General features: G+C 45.5%; 1 protein-coding gene across 4 annotated transcripts; it reads right to left on the bottom strand.

Annotated features, from left to right (window-relative positions):
- Positions 1-57: 57 nt before the first annotated feature.
- On the bottom strand, positions 58-27,144 carry FBXO34 (F-box protein 34). Of its 4 annotated transcripts, none has more exons than XM_019550858.1 (3): positions 27,066-27,144; positions 9,507-9,706; positions 58-2,750 (listed from the first exon to the last, which is right to left on the bottom strand). In XM_019550858.1, the coding sequence occupies exons 2-3, from the start codon at positions 9,584-9,586 to the stop codon at positions 587-589; spliced, it is 2,244 nt and encodes a 747-aa protein (XP_019406403.1). In that variant the 5' UTR covers positions 9,587-9,706; positions 27,066-27,144; the 3' UTR covers positions 58-586. The 4 variants fall into 4 exon arrangements, with proteins under 4 accessions (XP_019406403.1, XP_019406404.1, XP_019406407.1 ...); XM_019550859.1 differs by lacking the exon at positions 27,066-27,144 and adding an exon at positions 26,238-26,570; XM_019550862.1 differs by lacking the exon at positions 27,066-27,144 and adding an exon at positions 2,846-2,993 and having other exon boundaries at positions 9,507-9,597.
- Positions 27,145-27,970: the final 826 nt, after the last annotated feature.

Below are 27,970 nucleotides of genomic sequence, written 5' to 3'. Positions count from 1 at the left end.
AAGAGAAAAAAAAAAAAAAGGAAAAGAAAAAACCCCCCAAAAACCAGACAACTAGAGTAAGGTAGACAAGAACCTTTTTATATTCTGACTATACAATAATATTCTTCTCTTTTTGTCCACTGCCACACTACTATGACATATCTGTTCTAGCCTAATTTTAAAGGTTGTCCAGTTAATTCATTTGAAGATCCTTTAAACAAGTTGACCTTTACCTATTTAGAGTTTCTTCCCAGAAACATTCATATATTATACAGGATATACAGATTTTGGAACAAGACACTTAAAAACACACACAACTGTAGCCGCAACACTATCATAGCTGCATTGTAGTGATTAAAGTTGTTCAGCCAGCTGTAGACTCTATATGTACAATTAGTTTTTTTTTTATAGTGTTATTTACACGGATGGGGCTAAAAGCTAATCTTTAAATCTAAAAGGTAAAGGCTCTCGTGTTTAAGTATGTGCAGTTTCATAGCCCTGTGGGGGGGGGGAAAAAAACCACAACAATTATATACACTGTAAACAGCACAAGGCATAAGAATTTCCTCCTACCAAGGATAACATCTCACAAGAAAGTGTATGTGCACTAATACTCTTCTTCTGATTCTGCTCCTCTGGATTTCTTGTGAATAGCGCGGTTAAAGCTATGGCAGGCAGGAACCCAACGATTGTCATGAAGACCTAATTTGCATCCAGGGATGCCCTTCTGAGACCTATGACAGCACATCCAATACCCTGGCCCATATGGCAGAGCCTGACAGTATGGCTTAGGATGCCATCGGCACAGTGACACATCCCCTTTCACATATGTCTTTTTGCACTGCTTGCAGGGATCTTCTCTGTAGCGGGGATCGCGGACCCAGCGGGAATCTGCTGGCCTTATATTGTAGTATTCAATGATAAATTTGAAGTAATAACAAGTACATTTAAGGGCCACCAGACTCCTAGTGGGAAGCAATCCAAAAATTTTGACCATGATGTGGTGGGGCAGGAAGGCCATGTACTGCTGAGGCTCCAACAGCTGCTGAATTTTAAACCTGGTCTCCAAAAAGTCATGAGACACCTGCTTTTTTAAACAGGAAGGGTCAAGTACCTGCAAAGCACTTTCTGGGAGAGCTACTGGGAGGGTAAATGGCTCTGTGGAAATGCTGTTCACACACACACTGTCATCTTCAAAAGCATCCTCCCGCTGGGCTGCTGCTTGTGGGGTTTTGTTAGCGCCTTCCCTCAACTGTTTATGCTCCCGCTTGGTTTGTCGAGCAGGCTGGGGAAAGAAGAGCCTCCCTGGTAGTGAATCTTCCCCACCAGAGCTTAAATGAAACAGCTGGTCTTTCCTGCATCCCTTCTCGCTTTTGGTGGCAGATATGCTGATGCATAAGGACTCCTTCCTCACGGGAGGAGAACGTGGGTTAGCAGTTTGTACCTCCGAGCCTGTAACATCGAGAACACTCTTGCTCTGCAAGGAAGGTGGCGGCAGCCCAGCAGCTTTTGGGCATGCCGAGGGGAGAGAGACGAGAGGTTCCCTCAGCCTCTCAGAGCTGTACCTGCTGCTCGCTGCTGCTGAGGGGTCTTGCGCCAGCTCGAAGTCTGTGTTCACCGTAGAGGCATCCACCAGCACTGGCAAGGACTGTGGTTCAGAAGCAGCGACTTCCCATAATTCGCTGTCAACCAAAGGGCCACACTTTGTTCTCTGCCCAACATCCTCCGCCGTCGCGGGATCCTCTAAACTTACCTCCTGATCAAGGGCTTCGGAAGATGCCTTCGCTGTTTCGCTCTCGGCCGGTGTGCTGGTTGCCAGTAACACCCGCCCCACGTTCCTCCGGAAACTGTTGTTTCTAGACAGACTCCCCGCTTCGCGCTCGCTCTGGCGTCTCAGGCACTCCGATTCCAGCTTCGCAACCATGTCCAGCACCCGCACGGGCTCATTCTGCTCGCCGGTCCCACAAGCGTCCCTCTCGGGCTGTTCCTCGCAGGTCCCAACAGCGGAGAAGGGGTCTGAGGCAGGTGGAGCACCTTTGGGTTGACCAGTCAGCCTGGTTGAAGTGGCGTTTGTGCAGTTTTTGGTGCAGTCCACCAGCAAAGCGCTTGCCCTTTGTTCCAGAAAAGCCACCATCTCTATTACAGATAGAGATCGACCTGGAACTATCCCATCACCGTTCTCATTCACGTAATGCACAGAACAATGCTCAATGCCACATGCAAAAGGCTCAGGCTGAGAGCACCTTGTGTTAGCCTCTCTCATCCTTTCCAACTGAATCTTTGCTTTCTTAAGGTCTATTGATTTTTTCCTCCGTTTGGCTGCTCTGCCATCAATATCCCAGGTGCTTTTAATTTTCATTGAGCCTAACCGATTATTGCTACATTGCTGGGCTGCAAAGAAAGCAATTTTCTCCTTGGTATTCCCAGGCTTCACCACAGCCCAAACATCCAGTGGTCCCTCCCCTTCATCCCCCTGATGGATGGTTGCAGACAAGGTGCTCTTTTTCTCCTGGGGGCTTGGGCCTTCAGCTGGAGGTTTCCCGCTCGTATTGCACATAGTATTAGGGTAAAGAATTCCCAAACGCTTCCGAGATGGTGTCGCACTGGAAGGTTTCGGCAAAATGCTCAGTTTGGTGCAATTGTTTGTATACTTCTCTTGTGGCAACCTCTGATGGTTCATGTGTGGGGCTCTCAGGGAGTCTTGGCTTATTTCTAGAGATCTTTCTCTCTTCTGTAACTTGAGATATGGCTTTAAGTGCATGCCAGTAACCCTAGAAAACAAAACAAAGCCATTATAAATTTAAAAGCCGAGACAGGTCCTGCTTACCCCCAACTCCAAGCATCACAAGGCCCCTCGCAGGCACACCACAGGCAGCAGAAGTCTACAGGGCAGCAGCAGTGCTACCTTCCCCAGACAGCGGACATCGCCGCCGTTCACCCTCCAAGAACTCAGGCTAATGCTAACGGTTTCACGAGCCTCAAGGAGCACAACGAGGTTTCCTGCCATAATTTCTCTATAAAAATTCATGGAAGCACTTAAATACAAACATGCTCTCCCCACCCCCTGCTTATGATCTGTCTCCTTGTTCCAAGATTTGATGGTAGCTACTAAAGAGATTTTTTGGTCCATTCAGTTATAATCCAACCATGAGGCTTGTAACATGTGCACCCCTTATTCTCAAGTCAGTCACCGAATAGAAAAACCCTGTTCAGGAAACAAAAGGCTGGCTGTCAGAGCCAACTGGAGAACTTGGCAATCAAAGGGATACAAAGGATTGCAGCAGGTATATGATCTTGTTGCCTCTCAAAAAAAAAAAATCAGATCTATCCCTTAGTATTTCACTAACAAGGCACTAAATGCATTTGCCCATACAGCTATCAATTTTACATGCAGGGAAAACTCTGCTTACGGCAGTAACTTAATTGATAATCATGAATCCAATGTTTTGCACTATCATGAACTGAGCTAATATCAAGTAGATATTTTTACATTAATCTCATAGCTATAAAAGTCGGAAACAACTGAACATAAGTGGTCTTATGACAGCAATAGCTCTTGCACTACTGTATCATACTCTGTGCTTCCCTTCCAGCAGGGCATTTAAGTATTTGTAAGTGTTTGTTTAACATACAGAAAGGCTGTGCATTAGGAATGGGTGCGGTTACTAGGGGACTTCAGCTTCTGGTTTCACCAGCCTATCACCTAAGCATATTACAAAAGTAGCCGTAGATTATGTTCCTATGGTAACAGATTTACATTTTTTACATTAGAAACCCTCTTTTGACAACAGGATAATCCAGGCTTGTTCGTTTAAAAATGGGAGCTGAATGCCGCATTTTTTACTAGAGCGTGCGCCAAGGAGATGAATGCTGCTGACTCGCCAGAGCCCCCACACTCACCCACCCACGGCTCACGAAGCCCTAGCACCACTGAGCAGGGCATTTCACGTGCTATACAGGCTCAGTTAACAAGATATTTTCCCCAATAGGTTCCAGGGTCTGAAAAAAAGCAAGCCAGACTCTTCCCCTTCCATGACCTCTTGCCATAAGCAGTAGGGGTGTGCGAAGCAGGCCCTATTCAATTCAGATTCAGCCCGATTCACGGACAGAGATTCAATTCTTTGATTTGCATCACTGCCCCCGATTCAATTCACCCGAATCCAAATCTGAAGATTCAACGCAGATTCAGAGAATCAGAGATTTGGACACAGATACAGCTTTAAATGTTTTTTCTATATACCTCGAGGTACCAGCGTGGCTTGTGATCACTGTGATGCTGGGGCAGATGGAGCATCTCACAGGAGTGTGGGGGGGGCCCCTGCATGCTCAGCAGTGAACCAGAAGTACTTCTGGTCCGCTTCCAGGTCTGCTGGGGAGCGTGCGGGGGCCCGCCCTGCACCTGACATGGCTTGGTGATTGGTTGTGGGGGGACCCTGGGTACCCCCCGACCTAGGAGGTACCAATCACGGAGCCGAGGGCCCCTCCCTGCGCACTCCCCAGCAGACTGGAAGTGCTTCTGGTCCACTTCCAGGCCCGCTGGGGACTCCCCACCCCGTGCTTCTGTGGGACACTCCATGTGTCCCAACATCACAGCACTTATGAGCCACCTGCTACCTAGAGATATGTAGAAAAAACATTGAAAGCTGCATCTGTGTCTGAACTGCCGAATCTCCAATTCAATTCAGAGAGATTAAAGGGTCTTCCGATTCGATTTGGAGATTCAGCCACCGAATTGAATCAGGGACTGAAGCTTTGCACAGCCTTAATAAGCAGCCATTTATACAGTCTAAACCCACTGCCTTTAGATTTGTACAAAACGACTGACAGCAGAGCCTACTAAACAGTTCTACCGGCGGCACTCGAGTAGGAAGAGAATCCAGGCCATGCCGCGCCAAACCTGCTAACAGGAGCAGAGAGCTGTGAGGAGTCACTAGAGCCATGCAACACAGCCCTGGCTGCATGCACACATGGCACAGAGCCCTTGCTTGAGGTGATATACTTCTAAAAGGGTTAAAATTTCCAAGTGGACCTATGCCAAGTTGACTTGCACTGTGCATCTGTTGGGTTTTTAGAGATGGATCAACCTGCGGCAAGGCCCCCAGCTGCTCCCAAGCAACTACCAGGACAAGTACTGTCTAGAAGTGAATATTCCTCACTGCTGACAGCAGGCATAAAAAAAAAGAAAAAATTATACTACTACATGTGGACAACACCTCCAACCTCAATCACTGCTAAAGCCTGAGCTGAGCAAACCCACAGCACGGAGCTGCAAGGGTGGCTCCATCTTTGTTCTGCTTCTCTTTTGCTCATTGTTCTGCCTTTTCAGATGGGGGGTGGAGCAGGAAATCTCCTGGGAACAGGACAGTTTGGTATTTGGTTATTCTACCTTGCTCTGGGATCCTGCCTCCCCAGCTCCTTAACTGGGCTTAACAAGGAGACTGCAGCCTCACTTCCCAAATGGCTACTCTTCACCCCTGCCAGGTGGATTAGTGCAACAGACACTGTTGAGCACTACACATAGAAGCCACTTGGAAATGCCAGCTAGGAAGGAACATGGTGCATCTATACTTGCCTGTCTCTACCAGCAAAAGCTGTGGTGGCTGAAGGAAGCCACCATCACTAAGTCACTGGACTGCATGCATGCTCAGGTGCTTCTGGGCATGCACTCTGGGATGAAGCCAGCTGCCCCATCAGCCAGCAGGAGCTGCAGCTAGATTCCACTTCTGCCAAGCCAGTGTAACCCTTCCAGGTGAAAGGAGGGTTCTGCTGCTCCAGAAGAGCTCTGTGCGTGCTCTTCACTGGTCAGACCCTATTGTAGACTGGGCCCAACTTTTGCGAGTGCACATTAAAAGTGTTCATTTGGACTTACCAGACCTCTCATTTTGCTCTACCCAAGTTGTTTCCGTAAGTACCCAACAACTCAGAGCAGTGGGGACCTGAACACACCAGAACACTGATTAACAGAGAAAGGGGTGCCTGCATCGTCCCAGGCAGACCAGGTTCTTTAGGTAAATGTGATCTCTTATTAGACTAACAGGAACAGTTGGAAAAAGTTGCTCTTTGCAAGCTTTCCAATACAGTCACCCTTCTTCAGGTACAGGGAGAGTCTGTTGTTGCTTCGTGTCTCAGGTCATTGAACTGTAGGATGAGTAACCATTCAAAAAACCACAGGCAGCTACAGAAAGCAGGGCTTGCAGTTCAGCAGGTAGCACACCACTTAACTGGGAGCCATACCCATGAAAATGCACTATGCAGCTATATGTACCACTTTTCAAACTAGAAATAACATGGCCCCTGACCACTGCATATTGGAAAGTTTGCAAGGTTGAACAGACTGCTGTTTTACATATGCACTGAATGTTTTCTCTGACAGAGGAAGTCAGCAGGGTAAATATCCTTTATTAAGGAGACAGCAAGTGAAGGTAAGACAGGGTATTAGATGAGTAAAAATGGGACTAAACTGATTATACCAACATGCTTAGATGACAAGTTTAGCCGGCAGAGTTTAGTTCAGCTGTTCAAAGCTATTTATGGTCTATGGAGAAAGACAAAGGAGTGTCGGACGTCATCTATTATAGAGTCTTCATTTAAGTTCTTACATTTCTTCCACTATTTAGGTTACTCTAAGACAAAGCAAAAAAATATTACTGAAGGTTAACTCATTTAAAAATTTACATAAAAGCAACTGAATCAAGTTTTACCACCAAAGTAGTTACCTCATTTGAATTCAGCATTGGTATCTTTTTTATAGATCCAGACACAAAGAAAACCCTACTGCAATGGCTTTGGACAGCTATCAAGTTTCCGTGCCAACTCTGCCTGACCAACAGCATAGTGATGCTACCTGCCTCAACTTTCAGGTCACTGGAGGGGAGGAACATCTGTTTTGTTTTGTTTTTTCTCTAAAATAAACCATTAACCAACCTTAGAGAGAGATTTTCTTGGAAGAAAAGCTCTTGTCCCCCATGCTGTGAAAATTAGAAAAAAAACTTAAGAAAAGCAGCAGCAGCATATATTCCAATTCTAGATATTCTACATGAAATAAAACTTCTGATCAAAACTCGCTTACAAAGATGAGTCACAACTAAGTTCACAGCTACCCCAACCTCTCCATTTTTCACATTTTTGTTTTTGACAAGCTGGGAGTAGTGGCAGCTGCAAGTACTTTAAAAAAAAATTAATTCTATATTTTTGAACAAATTCAATACAAAAGAAGTGTGCAGAATCAGCAACTTATGCTTTATGTTATTTGGCCTGCCATCAAATTCAGCCCCTCTTTCTCTACCACTTGGTTTTTGAGGTGTCAGTTTTTACAGTGGAGAGAGTGCCTGTGGAGTTTATCAGGGTAGATGTACTGACGGCTTTGGGGCTCCCAAAGTGGCTTGGGATGGTTGGGGGGGGAAAGCATTAGTGGAGGTTTCTGCTAAAAATGATCAGAAATGAAGTAAAATTGCAAAGCTGTCATTTAATTAGTTATTCACTAATCAAGCTGCCAGAAGAGTGTGCATCCTTCACTGGGGGGAAAGAGAGGTACCATAGCTTGTGAAGGAAACACAGAGGTCAATGGCAGCAGTCAACTCAGGTTAAAACAAGCTACTCCATGCTCATAATAAACAGCTTACTAGAATCTGTGCTCACTAAACTGAACCAAGATCACACCTTTGTTCCTAGTAAAAGGTGAGCCTAAGAGCTATTTTTGTTTCAAGCTGCCCACAGACTCAGGACAACAAAGCATACTTCAAATGTGAACCAGTTGTTATAGCTTCACAAAAATCAACAGTGTTCAACAGGAGTTGGCAAGGTAGAGCCCGAATCCTGCCCTCCAAGCAATTTAGCTCAGCCGGGACAGTGCTGGGAGGTGACGTAGCAAGTCTGCCTTTAGACTGAGCTTCCTTAATTCAGTCCACTGCTCCTAAAAGGCTGCCAACTCCTGGCCTAGAAACACAGGTAGGTTGGTTGGTTTACCTGCTTTATGAAGGGTCAGAATATGGAACAGAAGTCTGTATTCTGGCTGGTAGAAAAACTTTCTACCTAACCAGTTTTCTCCTTCTATGGACCAAACTCCCCTAAAGGACTACATTTCCCATAATGCAACATGCTGGTGAGGAACTCTCCTGACTGGGAAGCTTAATCCTATTGAGAAGGATGAGAACTCAAGGCATCACAGCAGCATTGCTAAACAGGACACTTTTGGCTAAACCCTGAAAAATTTTAATAATCAAATGTGAAGAGAATCTGCAGAGAGACACGCAACCTCCTTCTCCGCACTTTCATAACCATGGTGCCGCCAGGTACGTGGGACCAGACCGCAGGGTATGACTCACGGTGCTTTCCCAGGGAAGTTACCTTGGAAAAGTCACTTCCCCTCCCCACGCCTCTGCTTCCCCATCTGCAAGTGGGGCTACCGATGCTGAACTCCTTTGTAAAGCACTTTGAGATCTAGGAGAGAAGAAGTGCTAGATGAGAGTTAGCGTTAAATTACAGTCACCCACTTGGACTTTTGGGACCCCCCCACCCCCAAGAGGCCTTCAGGCTGGATCCACAGCCCCGGGCTTGCCCCTTGTGCCCTGCTCAAGCAGGCCACAGGAAACCAAAGGCTACTCACAAAAAGATTCCCGTGGTAGAGGGCAAGGCTCTGGGGGCACAGACACAGAACAGCCCTAGTGCATGGGGGTTGACCAGTATAGCCAGCAATGCTGAAAAAAACCCAACACAATGTAGTGGACAATCTGGGTCCCATGGATCTGTTAGCCCAGGGCCCGAGTTCTGCCTAGTTTACAGGATCTGGCTCCCAGTTACTCAAGCTGATGGAGAAAGCACATCCATCCACCAGGCCAAGAAAGTTATTCACACGCATTTGGTAGGGTTCAAATGCACACAAGTATTGGAAATTAAAATGCCAGCCCTTCCCCTCTACTCACAAGATTAGAAGACGCTTTAAAAACAGAAAACATGCTTTATATCCACTTGAGGTCAGTATTTTCTAAACTGCATTTTCTTTAAAGCATTGGTAGGAATGCTTTATAAACACCACTGCTTAAAAGAGGCACACTGCTGATTTTAGGCAGATAAAACAGGTGAGCGAGAAAAACAAATTTCAGCTAATACCATTTACTTGCTCCATGGCAAGACAGATCACCACAATATATTTTTATTTGCTTTAAGCATGCTCTTAGGTTTTAAGCCCTACAATGACCCACTCTCCAATTATACTTTGACTTCAAAAGCTACATTCCCTTATTAAATTTACAGCGGTTGCTGCTGCTGTGCTTAGAGAAGCCTTTGGGGTTTTTTGCGGCAGCGATGAATCTGTAATTGTCCTTATCAAATCAAAGTGTTAGGGAACAATTCTGCCCTTAAGCCTTTCCAACTATTGCTAATATTCTGCTCAAACAAAAAACACAAATGTTTGCCCCAACGATGCATTTAGGGTATTTGATGGACACACAAAGTAACAGGGAACTAAGGAGCAGGCCTAACCACCTCTACGCATTTAATTCTTCCTGGACCCGCTGGTCTGTTCCTACCTTTTGACGTGGTGGACAGTGGAGGACGTGGAATTCAGAGGTTCCCTGTGGAGGCCAGCTCTGCAGGAACTCTTCATCATAACTGCCTCCCCGGCTAAGGCACGCTGTCACAGCCAATCCATCTCTATTTCTGCTCCAGGCTCCCTCATCCGCTCTTCCTGCCCCACGCAGCGTTTCACTGCGTCTCTGCCACCTACAAACTGGAAAAAACAAAAACCGATAAACAGAAGACATCATTAGATCCCAGCAGAGCTGTGGAGCACAGCCTGGCTCTCTGTGCTTGTATGGCAGGGTACATGAATAAGACCCAAAACCACGGTACCTGGGGCCCGACCAGAAGTTTGAGCCCCACCAAGATATAAATCGTCACAAAAATACGTCTGCTCCAGAGGCCAGTCGAAGGCGGCACGTGCTATGTTTGACCCCGTGCATGACCACAATGCTTGATGCCGACAGGGCACCTTACATCAAGGCTGCTCAACGAGCATTTGGGGTCTGCATACTGTAGCTGCCCTCCCTAGCCACACAAGGAACCTCCCCCCCCCCCATGCATCCTATTCCTGGCCACACAGATAAGCCACCAGCAGCACACAGCCAATGCTCCCTCCTTTGCCAAGCACAGCTCAGCTCCCTCCCCCACAACACAGGCAGCCTGGCCCCTCCTGCTATGCAACCCCCCCAGTATTTGGGGCAGGGACTGGGACTAGGACGCCAGAGGGAGAGCAGGAGCTCAGAGTCCCCAGCCACTGCTGCAAGAGCAACAGGCAGAGTGGCGAGTGGGTGGGAACCTGTGAGCTGCACATTAAGCCCTCAGGCCCCCCGCTGGACAGCCCTGATTTACATTAAACATCCATTCAAACACTGCACATAGGCCACGACATTTTCTGCTAAGTGGCATTCACAAGGGCAAGGTTTTTGGAAACCAAAAGAACACGCTGGGAGCGGAAAAGCTGTTAAGCGCTGCCACAAGAAGCAACGTAAGCTTTCAACTCAGTGACATAATGGAGTTCAGAAAAGACCAAAAAAACCACACACATGCTGCCACCCGTCCTTAGACCTTCATGGAAGCCGGCCTTGGTTAACACCACGTATAGATAAGAGAAAAACAAAGCCGTGATGCAGCTTCTCTCGCCTGCAGTAAGTCGTTTCCTTTAAATCAGTGTCCTTGTAGCAGGGGTATAGGTTGTTTTTCCAACTATTTTAGTTGGTCTAATAAAAGATATTAGATTTACCCGAAGAACCTTGTCTGCCTGTGTCCCTGTAGCAGACATTTAGGTGTGCTTTAAGCATGCGTTTGACAGCGTACCCACCACCACCTTCAAACCGAAATGTAAAGAGAAAAAAAAAAAAAGAAGTGACAAAGCAAATGAGGCCTGGAAAAACTCAAGCATTGAAGTGCGAACTGCCAACAGATTGCTTTACAGTGCACGGTTTACTTCCTCTCCAGAGGATGAACACAGTGATGCCATAATGAAGGAATGCTATTTGACCGAGCTGATGGTAACCCCCCGACCCAGAAGATTTTCTCAGCTATTGTAGCAGGTTGTTCCACCCATGTCAACTGCTCCCCCCCGTTCTCACCACAGATCTCCACCGAGCAGAATCGCCCTGCATGGGGGGATGGCTGGGGCCAACTGTTTGCTAAAATCAAAACCTCTCCAGAGGGAGTCCACACAAGCTGTTGGCAAGTGCCTGCCAAAAACCAACTCTCCTGTCGTGGTGCCTGGGGGGTGCTTCAGCTAAGTCAATGCCGCGCCACTGCTGGCTGCAGCTCGGCAACTTCACTCTCAACCACAAGCCCTGCCGATCATGGCCCACTCAGAAATGAGCTGAAGTGCCTTCCCTGTGAAAAGCAGGTAAAATTTGAGTTTCACATCCCTTCCTGTGGGCCAACCTTCTGTCCATATGGAATTAAGCAGGAGCCTAAAAAAGAGGGTTACCTAGTAACCAGGGACGCACCAATATAGCGGTTGCATATTGGATCGGTACAGATAAAAGGAAAGTTAACATGATTGGCTATCAGCCTTTTGGGGGCGGTATAGCTGATCATGTCACCCATAAATATAATATGCTTTCTGGCCAGGGCCCCCAAATGCCATGTACATGCACACAGCTGCCATGCACAGTGGCCAGGACTGCAGCCGGGCAGCATGGAGAACAGCGCCCTGCAGGTAAGTCTGTGAAGGAGAAGGGACTTGGGGGGGGGGAATAGGACCTGGGGCCAGGGGAAGGAGCAGGAGGCAGCTCCCCACCACTGCATGCACCCCCAGGTGAGGTGTGGGGGGCATGTGCCCCCTGATTTGTGCACAGGGTGGATGCCGGCTGCTTACTGTGGGCTCAGGGAGCCATGCGCTGGTCTCGCATCCCCTGCCCACCCAGCAGCAGTGGCGGTGGCAAGTTCTGCCTGCCCAGCAGCGGGAGGCACCGCTCACCACTCCCACTGCCACCCAGCAGACGGGACATGCAGCCAGCATGCAGCTCCTGGGGCAAAGGCAGTAGAGCAGAGTCTCGAGCCCACAGTGGGCAGCCTGCTTCCGCCCTCGCTCTATTCAGCTCAGCTCCTAAAATTGTCTCGGTGCTGATAAATGGTTGCAGCGGTACTTCAAATGAAGTTCATTTGATGAGCTTTAGTTCAAGCATCCCTGCTGCCGTTAAGTGCTGGGATGCCGATCCCCTGGATGAGCTGCCTGCATCTCCATCCCACTCTCTGCCCCAGTCCCAGGGTCCCATTTGCTGTCCTGGCTGGGCAGCAGCCCCTGCTCCTGCCCCACCCCCTCCCTCATTGGTGGGGGCCTGGCCTCCCCCCCCCACACCTTCCGCTCCCAGACTTACCCGCAAGGAGCTGGGCTGTGCTCCTGTATATCAGTTAATCAGATCAATGTTAGCCAATATGCCTGGTGAATAACCAGCTATCAGCATCGGCCAAGAAAATCTTAAAATCGGTGCTTCCCTACTATCCTACAGTCTACACAGAGAACTCAACAGAAACTCCATCATATCTTTGAGAGGTCACACAGGAGAAGTAAGCAGCATTGGACTGACAGATAACAGAAGCTTTTCGGTTGCATGTTCCAAGAGTTGAAATTGTTGATCAGCAGTAGTAGGAATCAAAGCTTCCCAGCAGAATACACATGTTAGTGCAATCACTGCCTAATCCATGGCATATGGGAAGTTATAGCACAGAATAATACCAGTATCATAAATCATTCCTGATAAACCCCCAAAAAACACATACATTTGTGCTCAAGATAGATATGTACATGAGTAACTTCATAAAAAGCCCTGAAGAATTTGAACCAAGATTTTTAAGCCTCTTAAAGGTTAAGTATTTAAGACCTAGCAAGGGAGAGGAAGAAAGAGACACAGGGGACCCCTGTCTACATTCCTTCCCATCCACCCTCAATGGAAGCATTTAGATTCTGATTTTCACTCAGGGTTTCACCTAACTTTCCTTTTTGGTCATCCCCACTGGGATTTCAGCTCTATTGGGAACTGTAACATACAGCCAGGATTCTGCTGGTGTGCTGGTAATGGCTACTGTGGCATTAAAAAAAACATGCCACACACCTTTTTGCATATTGTAACACCATCAGCCTTAACGAGTTCCCATATGGAGCACATGCGTTACATACACTATGGCAGTCATTTTCCAATAAATACCTGGCACCTGTGAAAGGGTTAACAGCCATAAACAAGAGGGCACAGATGCTATATCCAACTCCCAACCATCACAATGCTGACTAGATAAGTAGCCACACACCCCAGGGAATTATGCACAGAAAAGTTCAAAGTTATGTGTTGAGTCCCAGGGGCTGCATATAGTGGCATGGGTCTAACTGGCTGGTGTTCACCTTCAGATCAGACTGGGCTGGCTCTGTGCCTCTATGTGGGGCTTGAGGCACTGCAGGAAGGAGCTGCATGCCAATCAGGTTGGGCAGGCTCTATGCCTCCATGGGCAGCTTCCCGCTGGAGTGCTTGGAAGCACCATGTGGAGGCATGGAGCCAGCTGGCCCAGCCCAATGGCACGTAGCTCCTGCATGCAGTGCTGTGAACCCCACATGCTGGCATAGAGCTAGCCTGGTCTGGTCCGCAGATGCACGCTAGCAGGCCAGCTCTGTGCCATGTGCAACCCCTGGGACTCTACTAGAGCCACATGCTGCTGGAGGGCTGTTCTTGCCACGGCCGTGAGTGCCCAGAGGGGCACTGGCAGCAGGGGCTCTCACCCACCCACAAGCCCCCCTGCAGGCAGGAGCTCACAGCTGGAGTGTTGGCAGCCCTGTGGAGGTAGAGGCATGGAGCCCACCTGGGTTATGCAAAATTAGGCGGTTATGTGTGGTCATAGGTTTAATGCACAAAACTGCATAGCCACATAATTGTGTAAGTCCCCAAGGTGCAACTAAAAGGCCTCTTAGGGTTTAGCTGTCTATGAGCAAAACCAAGTTGAGGTACAAATTCCACAGCAAGTTACAAGCAGCGTACCAGGAACACTGCCTTTTGGCTCAGATCAAGTCAATCCTGCTTCTTGCAGAGGTACAAAGGAGGACCAAGGCAATTTGGAATAGGCAAAGAGGGTGCACCAAGAAACAGGTGGAGGAAGGACAAGAAGAGAAGCTGAACTTCTGAAAAGCCTGCAAGGAATACAATCAGCGAGGCGTGTGTTCGTATTATTGCATTTGAGGGGGAAAAAAAGAAAGCAACACATGCTGTATCTTTTTGTGATATGCATGTACAACTCCCATTATAGCAGAACCTCTTACACAGGGTTAGTGTTTGATCCACAAAGGCATTTGCTAAGACTGCTGCTGCCTGGAAGCCAACTCATCTGCCCCTGCCGCTTGAGCAGTGAAATGTCACACTTTTATATCCAGAGGTCAGCAGTTCGATCCCTCAGCTAGTCAGAGAAGCAACACTGCTCAAAGCAGAGTACTTCCCTTGAAGCTGTCCCCCTCCAGCCAATCGCAGTTTTCAGTACAGTTAGGTTTTGACAGAACAGATGCAATGAAGTGCATCCAAAGCCAGAACAAAGCTAGGAGAACCGAAGACAGATCCAGCTTCCTTCCCTGAATCAGCCCCGGGCACATCTCTCCAAGGCAAGCACCATCTCTCAGTGGTGCAAAGAGAAGCGTGTCTCCAACTGAATAGACAGCAGGTCACTGTGCTGAGAAGATTCATTCGATTTGTGAGCTGCTGCTGCAGCAGTCTGTAAAAAACAGATAGTCTGTAAATGCAAATATTCCAGCTCAGCAAGTACAGATGAGAGCAGAGAGAGAGAGTTGTCTGCTCTGCCAAGCAGGATACCACATTCTTTGAAGCTCACAGGAAGGGCAACAGTTTGGCCTTTTCCAGAAGGAACTTTAAAAGGAAAGTCCCACACTGATACAGTGGTGGCATGCGGAGAATTGTGAAAATGAGGCAGAGGCCATCTGTCCAGCAGAAATCCAGCTCCTAGTTGAGCATAGCAAAGAGACAGCAACTTCTACTAGTCCTCCAGCATTTTGGTGCTCTACACATGTTGGACCATTCTTGGTGAACACAAAATAAAGCCCTTGCATGTTCCACTTTTACTCTTTGACATGTTTGGTGCTTGAGAATGGAGTATCATGGGCTGGAAGCAAGAACTTGAGTGAAGGGTCCATTCAGCTGATAATCAGCCTGACCTTGTGGGCATCCACCAAGGTCTCAAGTTAAGCAGGGTTATATCATTGCAAGACCACGAAGATGTTCTCCAAATGCTGCTTATTCTGTAAATGATGCATCTCCCCCCAAGTTAGTGCTAAGTCATTATCCAACAGAATGATGAGAGACCATCAGTGGAGGTGCCTGGTTTTTCTACCAGAGATCCCAGTTCTGGGATCTCTCAACTACACGGCACCAGAGTATTCATCACATCGTAGGACCATTTTTTGGCCAATTACATTGCACCAATTTCAGGTGCCCTCTTCAGTTTCAGTACTTCTAGAGTATTTTAAATGAGATGGATGGTTTTTCTCCGCTCTGCAGTGCAAATCACTGCTTGAAGAGAACCCGAGTGCGTGGTAACATGCTTTATGATTCTCTCAGAGGAGGAAAGCTAGACAGAAAAAGTCAATTTGTTTCAACAGTCACTGATTTCTCGCTGGCCCAAAACCATCTGCAGATGTCCTGTAACCATGCTTTAGCCCAATACAGGCAACCCTCGCGGGGGATATGTTCTCGTATCCTCTGCGAATGGCGAAATCCGTGAATAAGACACTGCATTCATGAGCACAATCTGCGATCATGAATGCAGTGCCCCTGGCAGCTAGGAGGGGTGGGCATGGCTCCAGTAGTGGCGGGAGCTCCTGTAAGTGTATAAAATGTATTTAAAAATGCGGGTTCAGCATTTGCAAATATTTGAAACCTCGAATAGTGAGGGTTACCTGTATAATGGTGAGAATCTCCGTGTCAGAAGGAAAGACCTGCATCTTTTTGGGCTTTGAAGCATTGCTGAATGGATGGGTCAACATCAAGACCAGAACAGGGAGATGCATGAGTATTTTCAGCAGTAAAGCATGCATTTGAGAAGACACCCTGGACTGGAAGCTAGAGGAAGTGGATGTCAACTATCTTGAGGGCACTTGGTATTTTATCACATCAGGGTCAAAACTGCACAGGATTTAAGGTCCAAAAGTACAGGAGGAATAAAAGCAAGGCAAAAAGCAATACCATAACGACCGCTTCCTACACAAATACATACCACACACACAGCAGTGTGGTGATGTGGCCAGGTGCCCAGGGGACAGGGAAGTCCTGTTGCTGCCACACCACTTGTGCAAGTGTCAGCAACTCACATGGCTTTTTTATTTTGCGTCCCCCCACACCCCACTCCTCTTCCACCAAGTTGGTACCCAGGGCTGCCCTGGTCACCCCACCATCATTATGCCACTGATTATTATTTTCTATGGCTAGGAGAAGTATTCAGAAGGTGACAGTCACTGCACATCAGCTAAATGCTGAACAAAAAAGATCCATTGCCGGAGAATACTATTTTGCTTTAATTTAGATTTCAATACATAAGGTTAAAGCCTAAGCTTACAATTAAGATAGAGGCCCTGCCACAATAAAGTGAACTCGACTTATTTTTAAAAGATTTTAAAATTAAAATAATGTTTAAAAAAGACAAGAAAAATCATCATTTTTATTCACACGGCAACTACATCCTCACACAAGTGATCAGTATGTTTTGACCAGAGTTTATCTAATGGTTAATTCCTCACATGTCAAGTCACAACTCACATGGGGTGAGTTCCAGTGGGTCATCCAAAGACATGCAGGCACGGGGGTCTGAGCAGGCTGCTAAGAGAGAGGCTGAGATCAAGGTTTAAAAAAAAAAAAGTCTAGTTCATCTGGGTACCATGACCCACCCTTAGCACCTTGTACAAGCCCAAGGAGAGAGGCACGTAAATCAACTCATCTCTAGGCAACCTTACTACGAATGATAGGGAGCGTTTCAAAACCTTAAAAATAATAATGTAGGGGTCTGTGGAACAAGCCTCCTCCAAGCTTCAGCAACCCACCTGGCAACTTTTCTTTTTTTAAACATTATAGGCATCAAAATGTGACAAGTCAGATGACAAAGTTCTTACTTACTGAGTGCAATGTGAGAGATGAGGCCAAATAAGGGGGGGGGGAAAAAAATAAGGTAATGAATTAGTTAAGAAGGTGAAGTGTCTGGTAGATCCAACAGATGCTAAGAAGTGCGTTCAAAAAAAGCTCACGGGAGTAACTTTAGCAGTCTTGTTCTAATAAAGCTCTCACTCTAACAAAGCATCACAAGGAGAATCAGTCTTCCTTCCACAGATCAGGTCACTGCAGGATACCATCTCAAACTGCAGCAATTAAAGAAATTTTTTTTGCAAAGTTCTTGTTGATCTAATAAAAGATAATCACCTCTACCATGAGCCTCGACTGCTTTAAAGACTTGCTTTCTTGATCAGTAGCTCACACCATACTTCACAGGATCCAGAAAGCTTCCCATCAAGAGCAGAAAACTGAAGACCAGATTAGTTGAGCCGCACGTTAGTAACAGAAAACCTGAGATCTCACAATCAGTTTTAGCACAAGAGTTTTCCCTGATCCACTTCCCAAGAATTTCAGGTGAGCTGTGAGATTTAGCTACAGATAACACCTGCTAGTTTCCTCCAGGCTGAACAAGAACTAGGTTTGTTCTGCTTCATCCTGCAAGGAAACAAGAGTTAATGCAATCAATAATTGCCAAGGCCATTGCAAAAAGTTACATCACATGGACCACACAGGATTCTAGTCTCTGGGTGGTGGCAGCCTACCTCCTCCTCTGGTACTAGCTGCTACATGAGCTGTAGCAAGCCCAAAGTGACTGAAAAGAAGTAGTTACTATGCAACATTTAGCTGCAGAGTTGCTGTGGTGCTTAAATAGGTACAGGCAAAAGATGGCTACAGCCACTGATCACTTATTTTACAGGGGCTGCAAGAATTACAACCGTAAAAGCCTGGAAGAGAAGAAGAAGTGACACGCTTAAAAAAAAAAAATAATCATAATAATAATAATAATAAGCATCACTGACCATTTTCAAAAATTTTGGGAACTTTTAGTACGAGAAGTGTTGTCCTAGCAAGTCAGCGTTCTATGGGGGAAAAGGAAAGAGATTCTTACTTGAAAAATTGATGGAGTTTGCTTTAAAAAAAAGAGAGAATCTTTTCCTGCCCCCAAACCAGACAGTTTGATAAACTTTTTTTTGAATATTGATGGGAAAAAAGTGACAGTTTTAAGAGCTAACACTTCAGAACAAAATTGGAGCAAATTTCAAAAACTTAAAAGCAGAGATGGGTAAGTGATAGCCAGGTTTGTATTATGCAGAACTCTAGGGAAAAAGACGGGGTGAATTATATAGCGATGAAGCATCACAAAAGCATTCAACAGAAGCATAAAGGAACTTTCAGAGACTGACAGGAAGAGAAGGAGAGAACACAAGACTCCTGTGGACACTGACCTGCATTAAGGGAGCACTGCTGATGGAAGATAAAATATTTCTGTCTTATGTATATTGAAGGGGATTGGATTTCTCTCTAAATGTTAGCTGTTATTAACAAGCCTAATTTATCAAATAAAAATGTTTAAAAAATGCTACTGCCACACATGGGTGTTTGAGACTTCTTCCAAGCCACGTGCAAGTTGTTTGGCCCACAAAGCCATTTGATAAGCTGTGCAAATTCTTTATTTAAATAACCTTTCAGCTGAACAGCTACCACTTTCTTGGGAACGCCGACTGGAGAATGCCTAGAGTCCTTCTCATTGCAGAGGCACAGACTTTGCTCTAAAAATAGTTGATGTGTTTTCTCTCAGCGCTGGAGACTTCATACTCTTGCCGAGTTATTCACCCACACAGGAAAGATGTTAGAAGCAATAACAAGAGGCAGACGTGATCTTCTGTTGTTTCAGCTTTAGGACCAAACCCACAGGTTATTTAAAAGTCAAGAGCGAGTGTGCAAGTGGAGGGGAAAACAGGGAGACCAGGTTGTGGACTGTTCTGACTGCTATGGCTGTCCAACCTGGACAGGTACTAAAAAGGTCTCCAGAAAACCCCTCCCCCAAACAGCCCAACCTGCTGAGAGCTGCTCAGTATTAGGGTGATGACACCGGCAATTAGGGTCTGGAATGACTGTTGATCACCCTGTTTTTGTTTCAATGCCTGACTCATCCTGGCACATGACTGGTAGATGTGCTGCTGCTGCTACAGCAGAAAAGCTGGCCCACGATGCAGGTACTGATTACACCCCATCCATCCCTTACTGCAGATCACCAGTTAACCAGTGACACTTTTGTAACAACATAGCAGTACTGCACACACCCTTGGGTAGTTTAAAAAACTGATTTCCTTTGCCCTTTTTTGGTAGCATCCAGCCAGACAATTTCTCAATAAAGTTAACCTCTTTGCTGTACAGTCATCCAAAAAAAATCTAAACCTCCCCCCCCCGCAACCCACCAGTTTCACCTTTGCCTCTATCGCAGGGATTCTCAATCTTTTTAAACTGAAGGCACCCCTCATAAAATGCCAGCTCTTAAACCTTCACTTAAATATTTGACTTAAAAAAAGAAATATAAATAAAGCAAAAACTTCTGTTGCAAACAACTCAAACTGCAACAGTGTTTTTTTGACACTATGGATTCCTACGTGAAATCCCTGGGTTTATCTTGTGAATCATGTGTTGGGGCTTGCACACTTACCAGTGTTAATACTTTGTGGTACTCTAGGGCACTTTAAAAAGGCTCTCAAGGCACTCTAAGGTCCTGCAGGACCCTGGCTGGGAATCACTCTGTGGACTCCATCACTGCTATTTCATCTTTCCACTATATGCTAAAAAGAAAGTGAAAGAAGAAAAAAAAAATTCTAACGCTGACATTACACTAGCAAGGGCTCTCTCACTACCAGTACACACATTTGATAGGAATCCCAGGCTGCTGAAAGATGTACAGAAGCAAATCTTAGTGTCCAACTACACAGCAGACAGATGAACAGCAAGCTTCTGAAACGCAGGGTTTCACTAACAGTTCTACCAGGTGAAGCTATTAAGGCATTGTCAGAGCAGGTAAATCTGACAACTAATACCAGATAATCCATCTTAATGCTTAAACTTCAGTGTAGTGCTTGTTTGGTTCTGGCTGAAATACAGAAGCACAAATTTTGAAATGGTCATTTCTGCATCCAGGATATAAAGGAGTGCCAGATGAGATCACTACGGGGCCAGTTCTGGATATGTTACATATACACAAAGATGCCCTCCCAACACCTGTGCTGACGCACACAAGTTATGCACACTTCTCTAGTCCCTGTAGGGTAAGACATGAGTTATTCCATCAAGCACTGCTTAAAGAAGTGTCCAAACAGCAGTGAGGCAATAATGTAAATCAAGCTTCATGCCATTTGCCACAACAAAAGAACAAACACACCGTTCTAGTCATATGAGCTCAACTCGAACCCTCTCATCATTGTTGGGAGAGCTGAGTACTTTGGTAAAAATAGTCAGCTCAATCCCCCCCTCCTCCCCTGCAGGGCCTCAGACCTGATGAGAGGGGCAGCAGGTTAAAAAAAAAAAAAAAAGACCAATCAAAACATTTGGATTTTGGTTTTAGATGGGTCATTGCAGAGTTCATGCCAACCTTTACAGTACATCTATCTGCAGTTCAAACTGCACAGACTTCCCACGCTATTTTCACATGTTAAAACTTTCAGGGTTTGTGCTGGCATTTCCCCACTCATGGCATCTGCCCGGAAGTCCACAGCAAAGCTTGAAACAACTGTAAAGATTATGGAAGAGAATGCCTCACCTGGGCTTTAAAATTACAAAATATAACCAACTTTCATCTTGCATGGGTAACTCAAAACAGCCAAAAGCAAACTTCAAACTCGATGTAGGTCTCAAAAGAAATCAATCATGCTCTGCTAGGTTTGAAAGAGCTGTCCTAACTTATGAACATCTGAATTCAAGCCCAAATATCCATAAGAGAAGACCAGCTTGTGTTGCAATTTGGTTGATTAACATTTTACAAACTCTGAAGACCTTATTTTGGCTGAGGGTTTCTAGTCAAATAACTCCAGATCAAGGCACTTGTTACCTTTGCAAACACAGCAGCTCCAGAGCCAGGAGACTGAGCAGGTTGGCAAATCAGACGGTTCCAGATTTTCCCTTTTCCTCTAGCAATTCATTTTTAAAAAATGCAAAAATGGTTAGTGCAATGTTATTGCTGCATGGCTTTAAAAAGAAAATTTAAGTCAGGTTCTAACAAACATCAATGCACCTGCTGCATATGAAAGCAATACTTCCATTTTGGTTTTACAAGTTTCGTATCTGTAGTTGCACACTGACTTTCTTCATTGTAAAAGACATGCAAGTAAAGCTTAGAACATGCATGCGGCAACAGTATTAACCCAGGCAAGAAGCCTTGGCTGGCATGATTCCTAACTGTGCCATTTCAGCAGTAACCCCCAATGCTACATTACACATGGCATCTTCACACGTGTGCAAGTGATAAGGCAGAAAACGAACACACAAAATTAAACAGGGAAAACAGAATGAAGTAAAAAAAACAAAACACTGAAGTGGGTTTTTTTGTTTTAAGCATTTAAGAAATTAAAAGGTATATGGTTTGGTTGAGGAAGGTATTCTTAACTCTGTCCCCATCCCTACTAACAATGCTGAGAGAGAACATATATACACACACACACCCCCATTCACAGCATCTACGTAAGTGAGAATATCCCCAGACCTAACCGTACAGGCCAAGTGCTGCTTTATGCTCGGTATACACGTGAATGTTTCAGATTCACGCTTAGCCGACACACTGAAGGCGACTGTCAGAGTACTCATGTGAAAGAACAATGTAAAAAGCTATAAAATGTTAGGGTTTGAGCTTGCCAGGGCAAATGGAAATCACAAAACCACTTGGCACAGCAGGAAAGTGTGTGTCCCAGTAAGTGGCATTGGGGGTGGGGGGGGGCGGGCAATACCTCATGCATAATTTCACCTCAGTACTAAGTTCCCCTACATGTAACAACTGCAAATACAGAGGCTGTCCACACAGATGGGGACCAGGCAGGGGTATACTCACCCAAAAGCACTCATGTGCCCCCATAACCTTAAACTTCAACTTAAAAAAGGTGCATTGGATAAAATGCAATGAAAAAGTGATGACATCCGTTAAAAGCCATTGCTTATGAATTACCAGTCGGATGCCATAAATCTTTCAATGGAGAACACATGTAAGCTGTCCTTTGTTAAACAGTGCACTTTGCTTAACAAGTTCAGCTATGTATAAGCTTGTTTTTTGGCACACAGTAGTAGTAAATACCAACATTTAGTACAGTATCCTCTTACATCATTGGCTTAGATTTTACAACAGCCCTTTCAAAATACCCTGGTTTTGAGACTTACAAACTTCATGGCTCTTGCAAAAATCAGTAGCAAAGAAAAAAAAAAAAAGAGGTCTAGAGTTAGCAACTGCAAATCTAGGTCTTCCAACTAATACCTGATTAAAATTTTTCCTAACTCCAAACTTTAACCCACATAGAACAAAGACACGAACTGCTATTTAAGCCATTCCTTGGGAAGAAAAAACATCCAAAATTTCAGTGTAGGGTGGTTTCTGTTTTATGAGTCCACACACAAGGAGCGTGTTCGCAGATGAAAAAGAACATTTTTTTTTGTATCTAATCTTACACATCTTGCAGCATATAAACTGAAAGTATACTCTTAACAGGGCTGCAGCAAAAGTAGAAAATGTTGATGCAAAACAAACTACATTTTTGGAGACACTGGCTTCCCTAAAGGCATATTCCTCTGAAAATTTTGTTATGTGCTGTTCCAGGTAATTTCCAAAGCTGCTAACAGAAAGATTAGAGAGAAGGATGTTGAATGTGTAAAGGAAACAAGGGGGGGGGGGGAAAATGATACAGAGTTCACTTCACCCTTTTCTCTGTACCCAGGTTCCTCATGTGGAAGTTTCTACCCCCCACAAGAGTGGAAAGAGCAAATTCAACTGAAAATTGACAAACTGGTAGGGGAATATACTGTATTCCGAAGCAGCTAGATGAAAATGCCCTGACCTACTTCTAGCTGCCTTTTTTTTTTTTTTTAAAACATGAACCGAATTTCAGGCTGGCAGGACTACCAATTCCCTGAGAAAAAACGCTGCGCGCATTTTAGAGTCGATGTGCAGGAAAACTGAAATAGAGCACCCACTTGCACAGACTTTATACTAGGACAGATTAAAATATACACCAATTCCAGTGTTCCTGCTCATTGCACTGGATTTAGTTCAGTTGTTACAAAATCCTTTTTCGAAAAAAACATGAAACAAAAAACCCAGAACCAAAAACCTCCCCCCAGAACCCAAGACCCTAAATTTGCTAGCCTGAAAGCTAGACTGCTCAAGTAATAATCAAGTTGTAGCAACTTAATCCCTCTGTATTTGACAGGTCTTATTAGTATTCTACAAGCTTGCAGGAAATTATTTCAAACGTCTCCCTGAAGAGAAGGGAAAAGAGGGGAGGAAAACAGTCTTAGTGCAGGGATAACTCGGGTTGGAAAAACTGTTTCATAGCTCTGATAATTGTACCACTGACTAACCTCCAACTGGGAATAACTGTTTTTATCATCACTATTAAAAACAGCCCCTCCTAACCCACACTGATAGGAATCTGGGAACTCACTGTAGCTGCATCCCACCCTTCAGCCTCTCAAAACACTACAGAGCCATGAAACTATGTCCTGGAGCAGAAGGAATCCCTGGGTTTAGTCATGCTGCACATGCAACTCTTAGTGCAATACAATTACTTCCCAAATAGAGAGGCTTATGCAGAAAGGCACTTTTATTAGCAGTTTTAAATAGGGGAGAGGGAACAAAAAGCACCACTGTTGGGTCAGTTTGAACCCAAAGGGTGTGGTATGAAAATCCAAGTGCTCCCAACAGATATGATTGAAAGTGCATTTTCAAAAACACCCAACTGCATAGCCAAATGTTCTCTCCCTAAATTGGTCGCCTTAGTGGTGCAGCATCCAGCTGATACCTATATAAACCACGAAAGGAAACAGACTGTTTTTGCCATGTGTTTATCTTCTGCATCTTGTTGCTTACAGGAGGAACAAATAGAATTTAAGAAGGCTTTCAGGCAGCCAGATATGCCAGAGAGAAGGTGTACAGCACAAGGGCTCACCAACTTGTTCAAGGCTTATTTCAACACTCACTGGGAACTACTCTGTTAGCAAGAATGAGCACCAAAAAAAAAAAAAAAAGTCATTTTTATGCATTTTCTTCTCTGGTACTTCTCTGATCAGTGATCTATTGTTACATGCCATCAGCCCTCACTGTCGTATTTCCACCCAACGTGGTCTTAAAAGCAAAACAATCCCCCCCCCCAAGCCACCCTACAAAACTACCCCTCCTTTTCACTTCCCTCTTCTCACTAACAGGTCTTTCCTTTAAGAAGGAAAAGGAAAAAGGAACTGCATCCCCTGTTCTTCACATCTGTTGCCTGATTTTATGCCAACACGCACTTCAAGTGTTAACCAAGTCCATTTTCAAACTCTTTCACACAGCTTCATGCAAACAAGCTAGGTGACATTTCTAAGGCACTTACATAACATGCATTTTTGCCTGAGTGAGAAATCATCCCACGAGACACTGTCAGAAAAATAAAAAAAAAAAATAAGAAGCATCCACTCAAACTACTTACATAGTATAGGAGGCAAATTGTGCGGTTTCCCAGAACCGCTCTGCTACATGCTGGACATGCCTGCATTTGCCTGGTGTGTGCAGTTCATTCATTCTGCTCCTGCAAGAGCAGACTTGTGCGCTCATCGAGTTTCTCAAGCCTCCACAAAGCTGCTGCTTTATGGTTCTTGGACCCTCAAACTTACTTCCTCCATCTCTTTCCTCAAAGAAACACATTGCAAGCAAGCACTTCCCTTAGCTGGACAGACTCTTTGCAGCCCATGATTTTTCAGTCACTTGCTGCAAACCAACATAAAACTCTAATCCCACGTAGCCCCTTCAGCTGGTAACTGGGCACGGAGAGCTAGTCTTCCAGTTGAGCCCAGTAGTTCCAATTCATTCTTGCTGCAATCTGTCTCAGAGTGCTAATGGCTTCCTTCTCTGGAAAACAGCTGTGATGCGAAAAGTCTTGGCTCATTTTTGTAAACTCAGGAAGCAATCAATCGCAGTGTACCCCCCCCTCAAGTAATGCATAATCAAACACTTCTAAAGTATATCCTATAGTAGCGCGCACAGTTCCTTGGCAGCCAGGAGGAACAGTGGCAGTATGTCACAGAGGCACCTCAGTCATTTGTCACATCCTTTCGAGATGGGGGGGGGGGGGGGAGGCGGAGGCAGGGTCCTCAAATGCTAGGCCATCTACTCATAAGCTTGTATCAGAGTATCTCCCCACTTGGCACTCGTGTCCAATGTGCAGGCATATTTCTTTAGAAGGTGCATAGCTGCTAGTTGCAATTGGGAACATTTCACTTGAAGTTAGCTGTAAAAAAAACAAACTGTTCCAAGCATGCAAATAAAAGACAGGACAATCCAAGTGGTTAGGTCTCCCAGCCTTGGACTCGAGGAGCTGACAGCTGACTATCAGGTAACAGTGTACTTAGAATAATATGCAAATACCTTAGCTCACCCTCCCCCAGATTCACATGCCAAGATCTAGATCACTGCTAAGAGGTTACACAGAAGGCTAGTAGACTTGCTGCATGCAATGGATGGGATAAGCACCATTATCTGTCTTGCCCCAGCCCTGCTCCCTTTTATTTCTAGTTATTACTGCAACAGGCTTTTTTTCAGACAATGGTAGTGTTATTATAGGTACCTTCATGCCGTGCCAAAGCACATACACACAGCAATTCAGAACAATCAGCCCTGTTTTCATGGGAGCAAAGGTTGCAGCCAAATGAAATGGGTGGAGATCACATTAAACAATCTTGGAATCTGCTAATAGGATATAGGAAAATGTGACCATAACGCAGATGTAGAGCTCCCCTTTCACCTTCAAATGTTATGGATAAAAGAAAAGCTTTGGAAAACAAATGAAGCCATTTGAGCAGCATGAACTAAGCAGAAGTGTTTTCGCTACGGACACAAGATAGTGATGAGTTCCCCGAGGCACACCAAAAAAGGTCTGAAACTAGAGCAAGTTCTCACCCGAGACCGAACACTCAGCTTAAAAAGATACAAGATACCTGCAAGATGCCAGCTTTTCCACTCTATAAGATCTCCAAGCAGCGTGTTCTTACCTTAAGATGCGACCAGACTCACATTTGCCTTTTTAAGCGGAGAATTTTCCTACTGAAGCATCCCGCTCGGTCAGCTGTACTCTGCATTCCTGCCCCCCCTCGCTTGCTTTTCAGATGTGCATTAGTCAGCTTTCTCCTTCACAAACCAGACTCTGCCTCTGCATGATCGTGCATTGAAGTCATGTCCTTGAGTTTCTGACATCAGTCTGTTGCCATGGTAATGTTAGGGGCTGTCCAAAATTCAGTATTATGGCATCACTGCAGGATCAAGCAGCAGAGCAGGCTAATATCTGAAAGCTATGAAGGCCAGCACAAACAGTTAAGAGACCTTTGATTCAACATTACTGATACATTTAACCGACTGTAGGATACAGCTGTGCATCATGGCAAAAATACTGCCAAAAGCCTCTGGTCTAAATACCCAACACCAGATTAATGAGCTTCTGAAACATCATCCAAGTTAACAGCATATCCCAGCCCACCATGCAGGTCCTGTGCCTGCAGGGAACTCCACATCTATCCTTGATTCCCTAGCTAGTTATCGTAGATAGAAACTGGGCACACCAAGCTCCACGGGGGTCACACGACTAGTGTCACAGGCAATGGATGCTGCATAGGGCTGGTCCATCAGAAACACAAGGTATTGCAGCTGGATCTCAAGAGTTTGAGTAGAAGAAGGGGGTGGGAGGGGAGAAGGAAAAGGAATCGGGCAGTAGGGACCTGTGCAGTGGTAAGCAGTTCCTATGACAAGTAGCGTATCAGTTAAAAAGGTACCTTAGAAAAGCTGTTCCTCCATGCAGGCTTAGACATTACAGTTCCCTATGATTCTTGCAGGCTCACGAGAATGACATTTCTGAAGAGCAAAAGAGAGGGGGTGTTAGTTAACACCAGCAATTAGCATCATCTTTCAACTCAAGAACTACCTACTAAATGCAGAGAAGAGAACACAGAGCTGGGAACAAACCAGGAGTGCCCCATTGTGTAGGGCACGTACGAACAGTCAAGTTCAGCCCAAAGGTGCACAAGCATCACCTCATTAAAATGCAATTTAAACCCACAGGGAAGAAATCTTGGCAGCTGCAAGACCGAGGTAGAGCCCACACCCCATCTGCCCAGTACTGTACATATACCTTCCATTGTTATAGTAATTCTTGTTAGATACCTACAAGGCATGTCAGGGGGATTCTCCCCCTCTGTGGTCCACATAAGATGCTTTATAAAAGCCTCACAACTTGAAGCATCTCCTTCATGCAGGCCTGCTATCAACTGCCTCTTGCAGATGACTTGCAAGCCCCAGTGTAAGGGCTGTGCTGAGCCACAGCCGCTGTAGGGTACAGACTTAGGGACACCAGGGACAGGGCAGATCACCAGAAGCCTAAGCCACCTTCATACCCTCAGCTAGCTCAAGTACAACCCTCCTCCCTTCCTCTGGGCTCCATCTCCAGAAGGTGGAGCAGAGAGGCTTCCTCCATTCATACCCTCACTAAGGGCTGCACCAAGGATGACTGTTAGTGCCCATGGACAGCTTCAAGGTGGACCTCTCTGAGGACTGGCCAAGAGCAAAGCCCATGGATCAGCCAGGAAGGTCCTTCAAGAGCCGTGTGTGGGGCAAGAGGCATGTTATAGATTCCCTGCGATGGCCATGTCTAGAGGAAAGACAAGCTGGCAGTGCTTCCATT

This window comes from Crocodylus porosus, unplaced genomic scaffold, assembly GCF_001723895.1.
Source record: "Crocodylus porosus isolate Cpor-Errol unplaced genomic scaffold, CroPor_comp1, whole genome shotgun sequence".
Lineage (NCBI taxonomy): Eukaryota > Metazoa > Chordata > Crocodylia > Crocodylidae > Crocodylus > Crocodylus porosus.
Note: the sequence above shows the minus strand (reverse complement) of the source record. Positions and strands in the feature narration are given on the sequence as shown.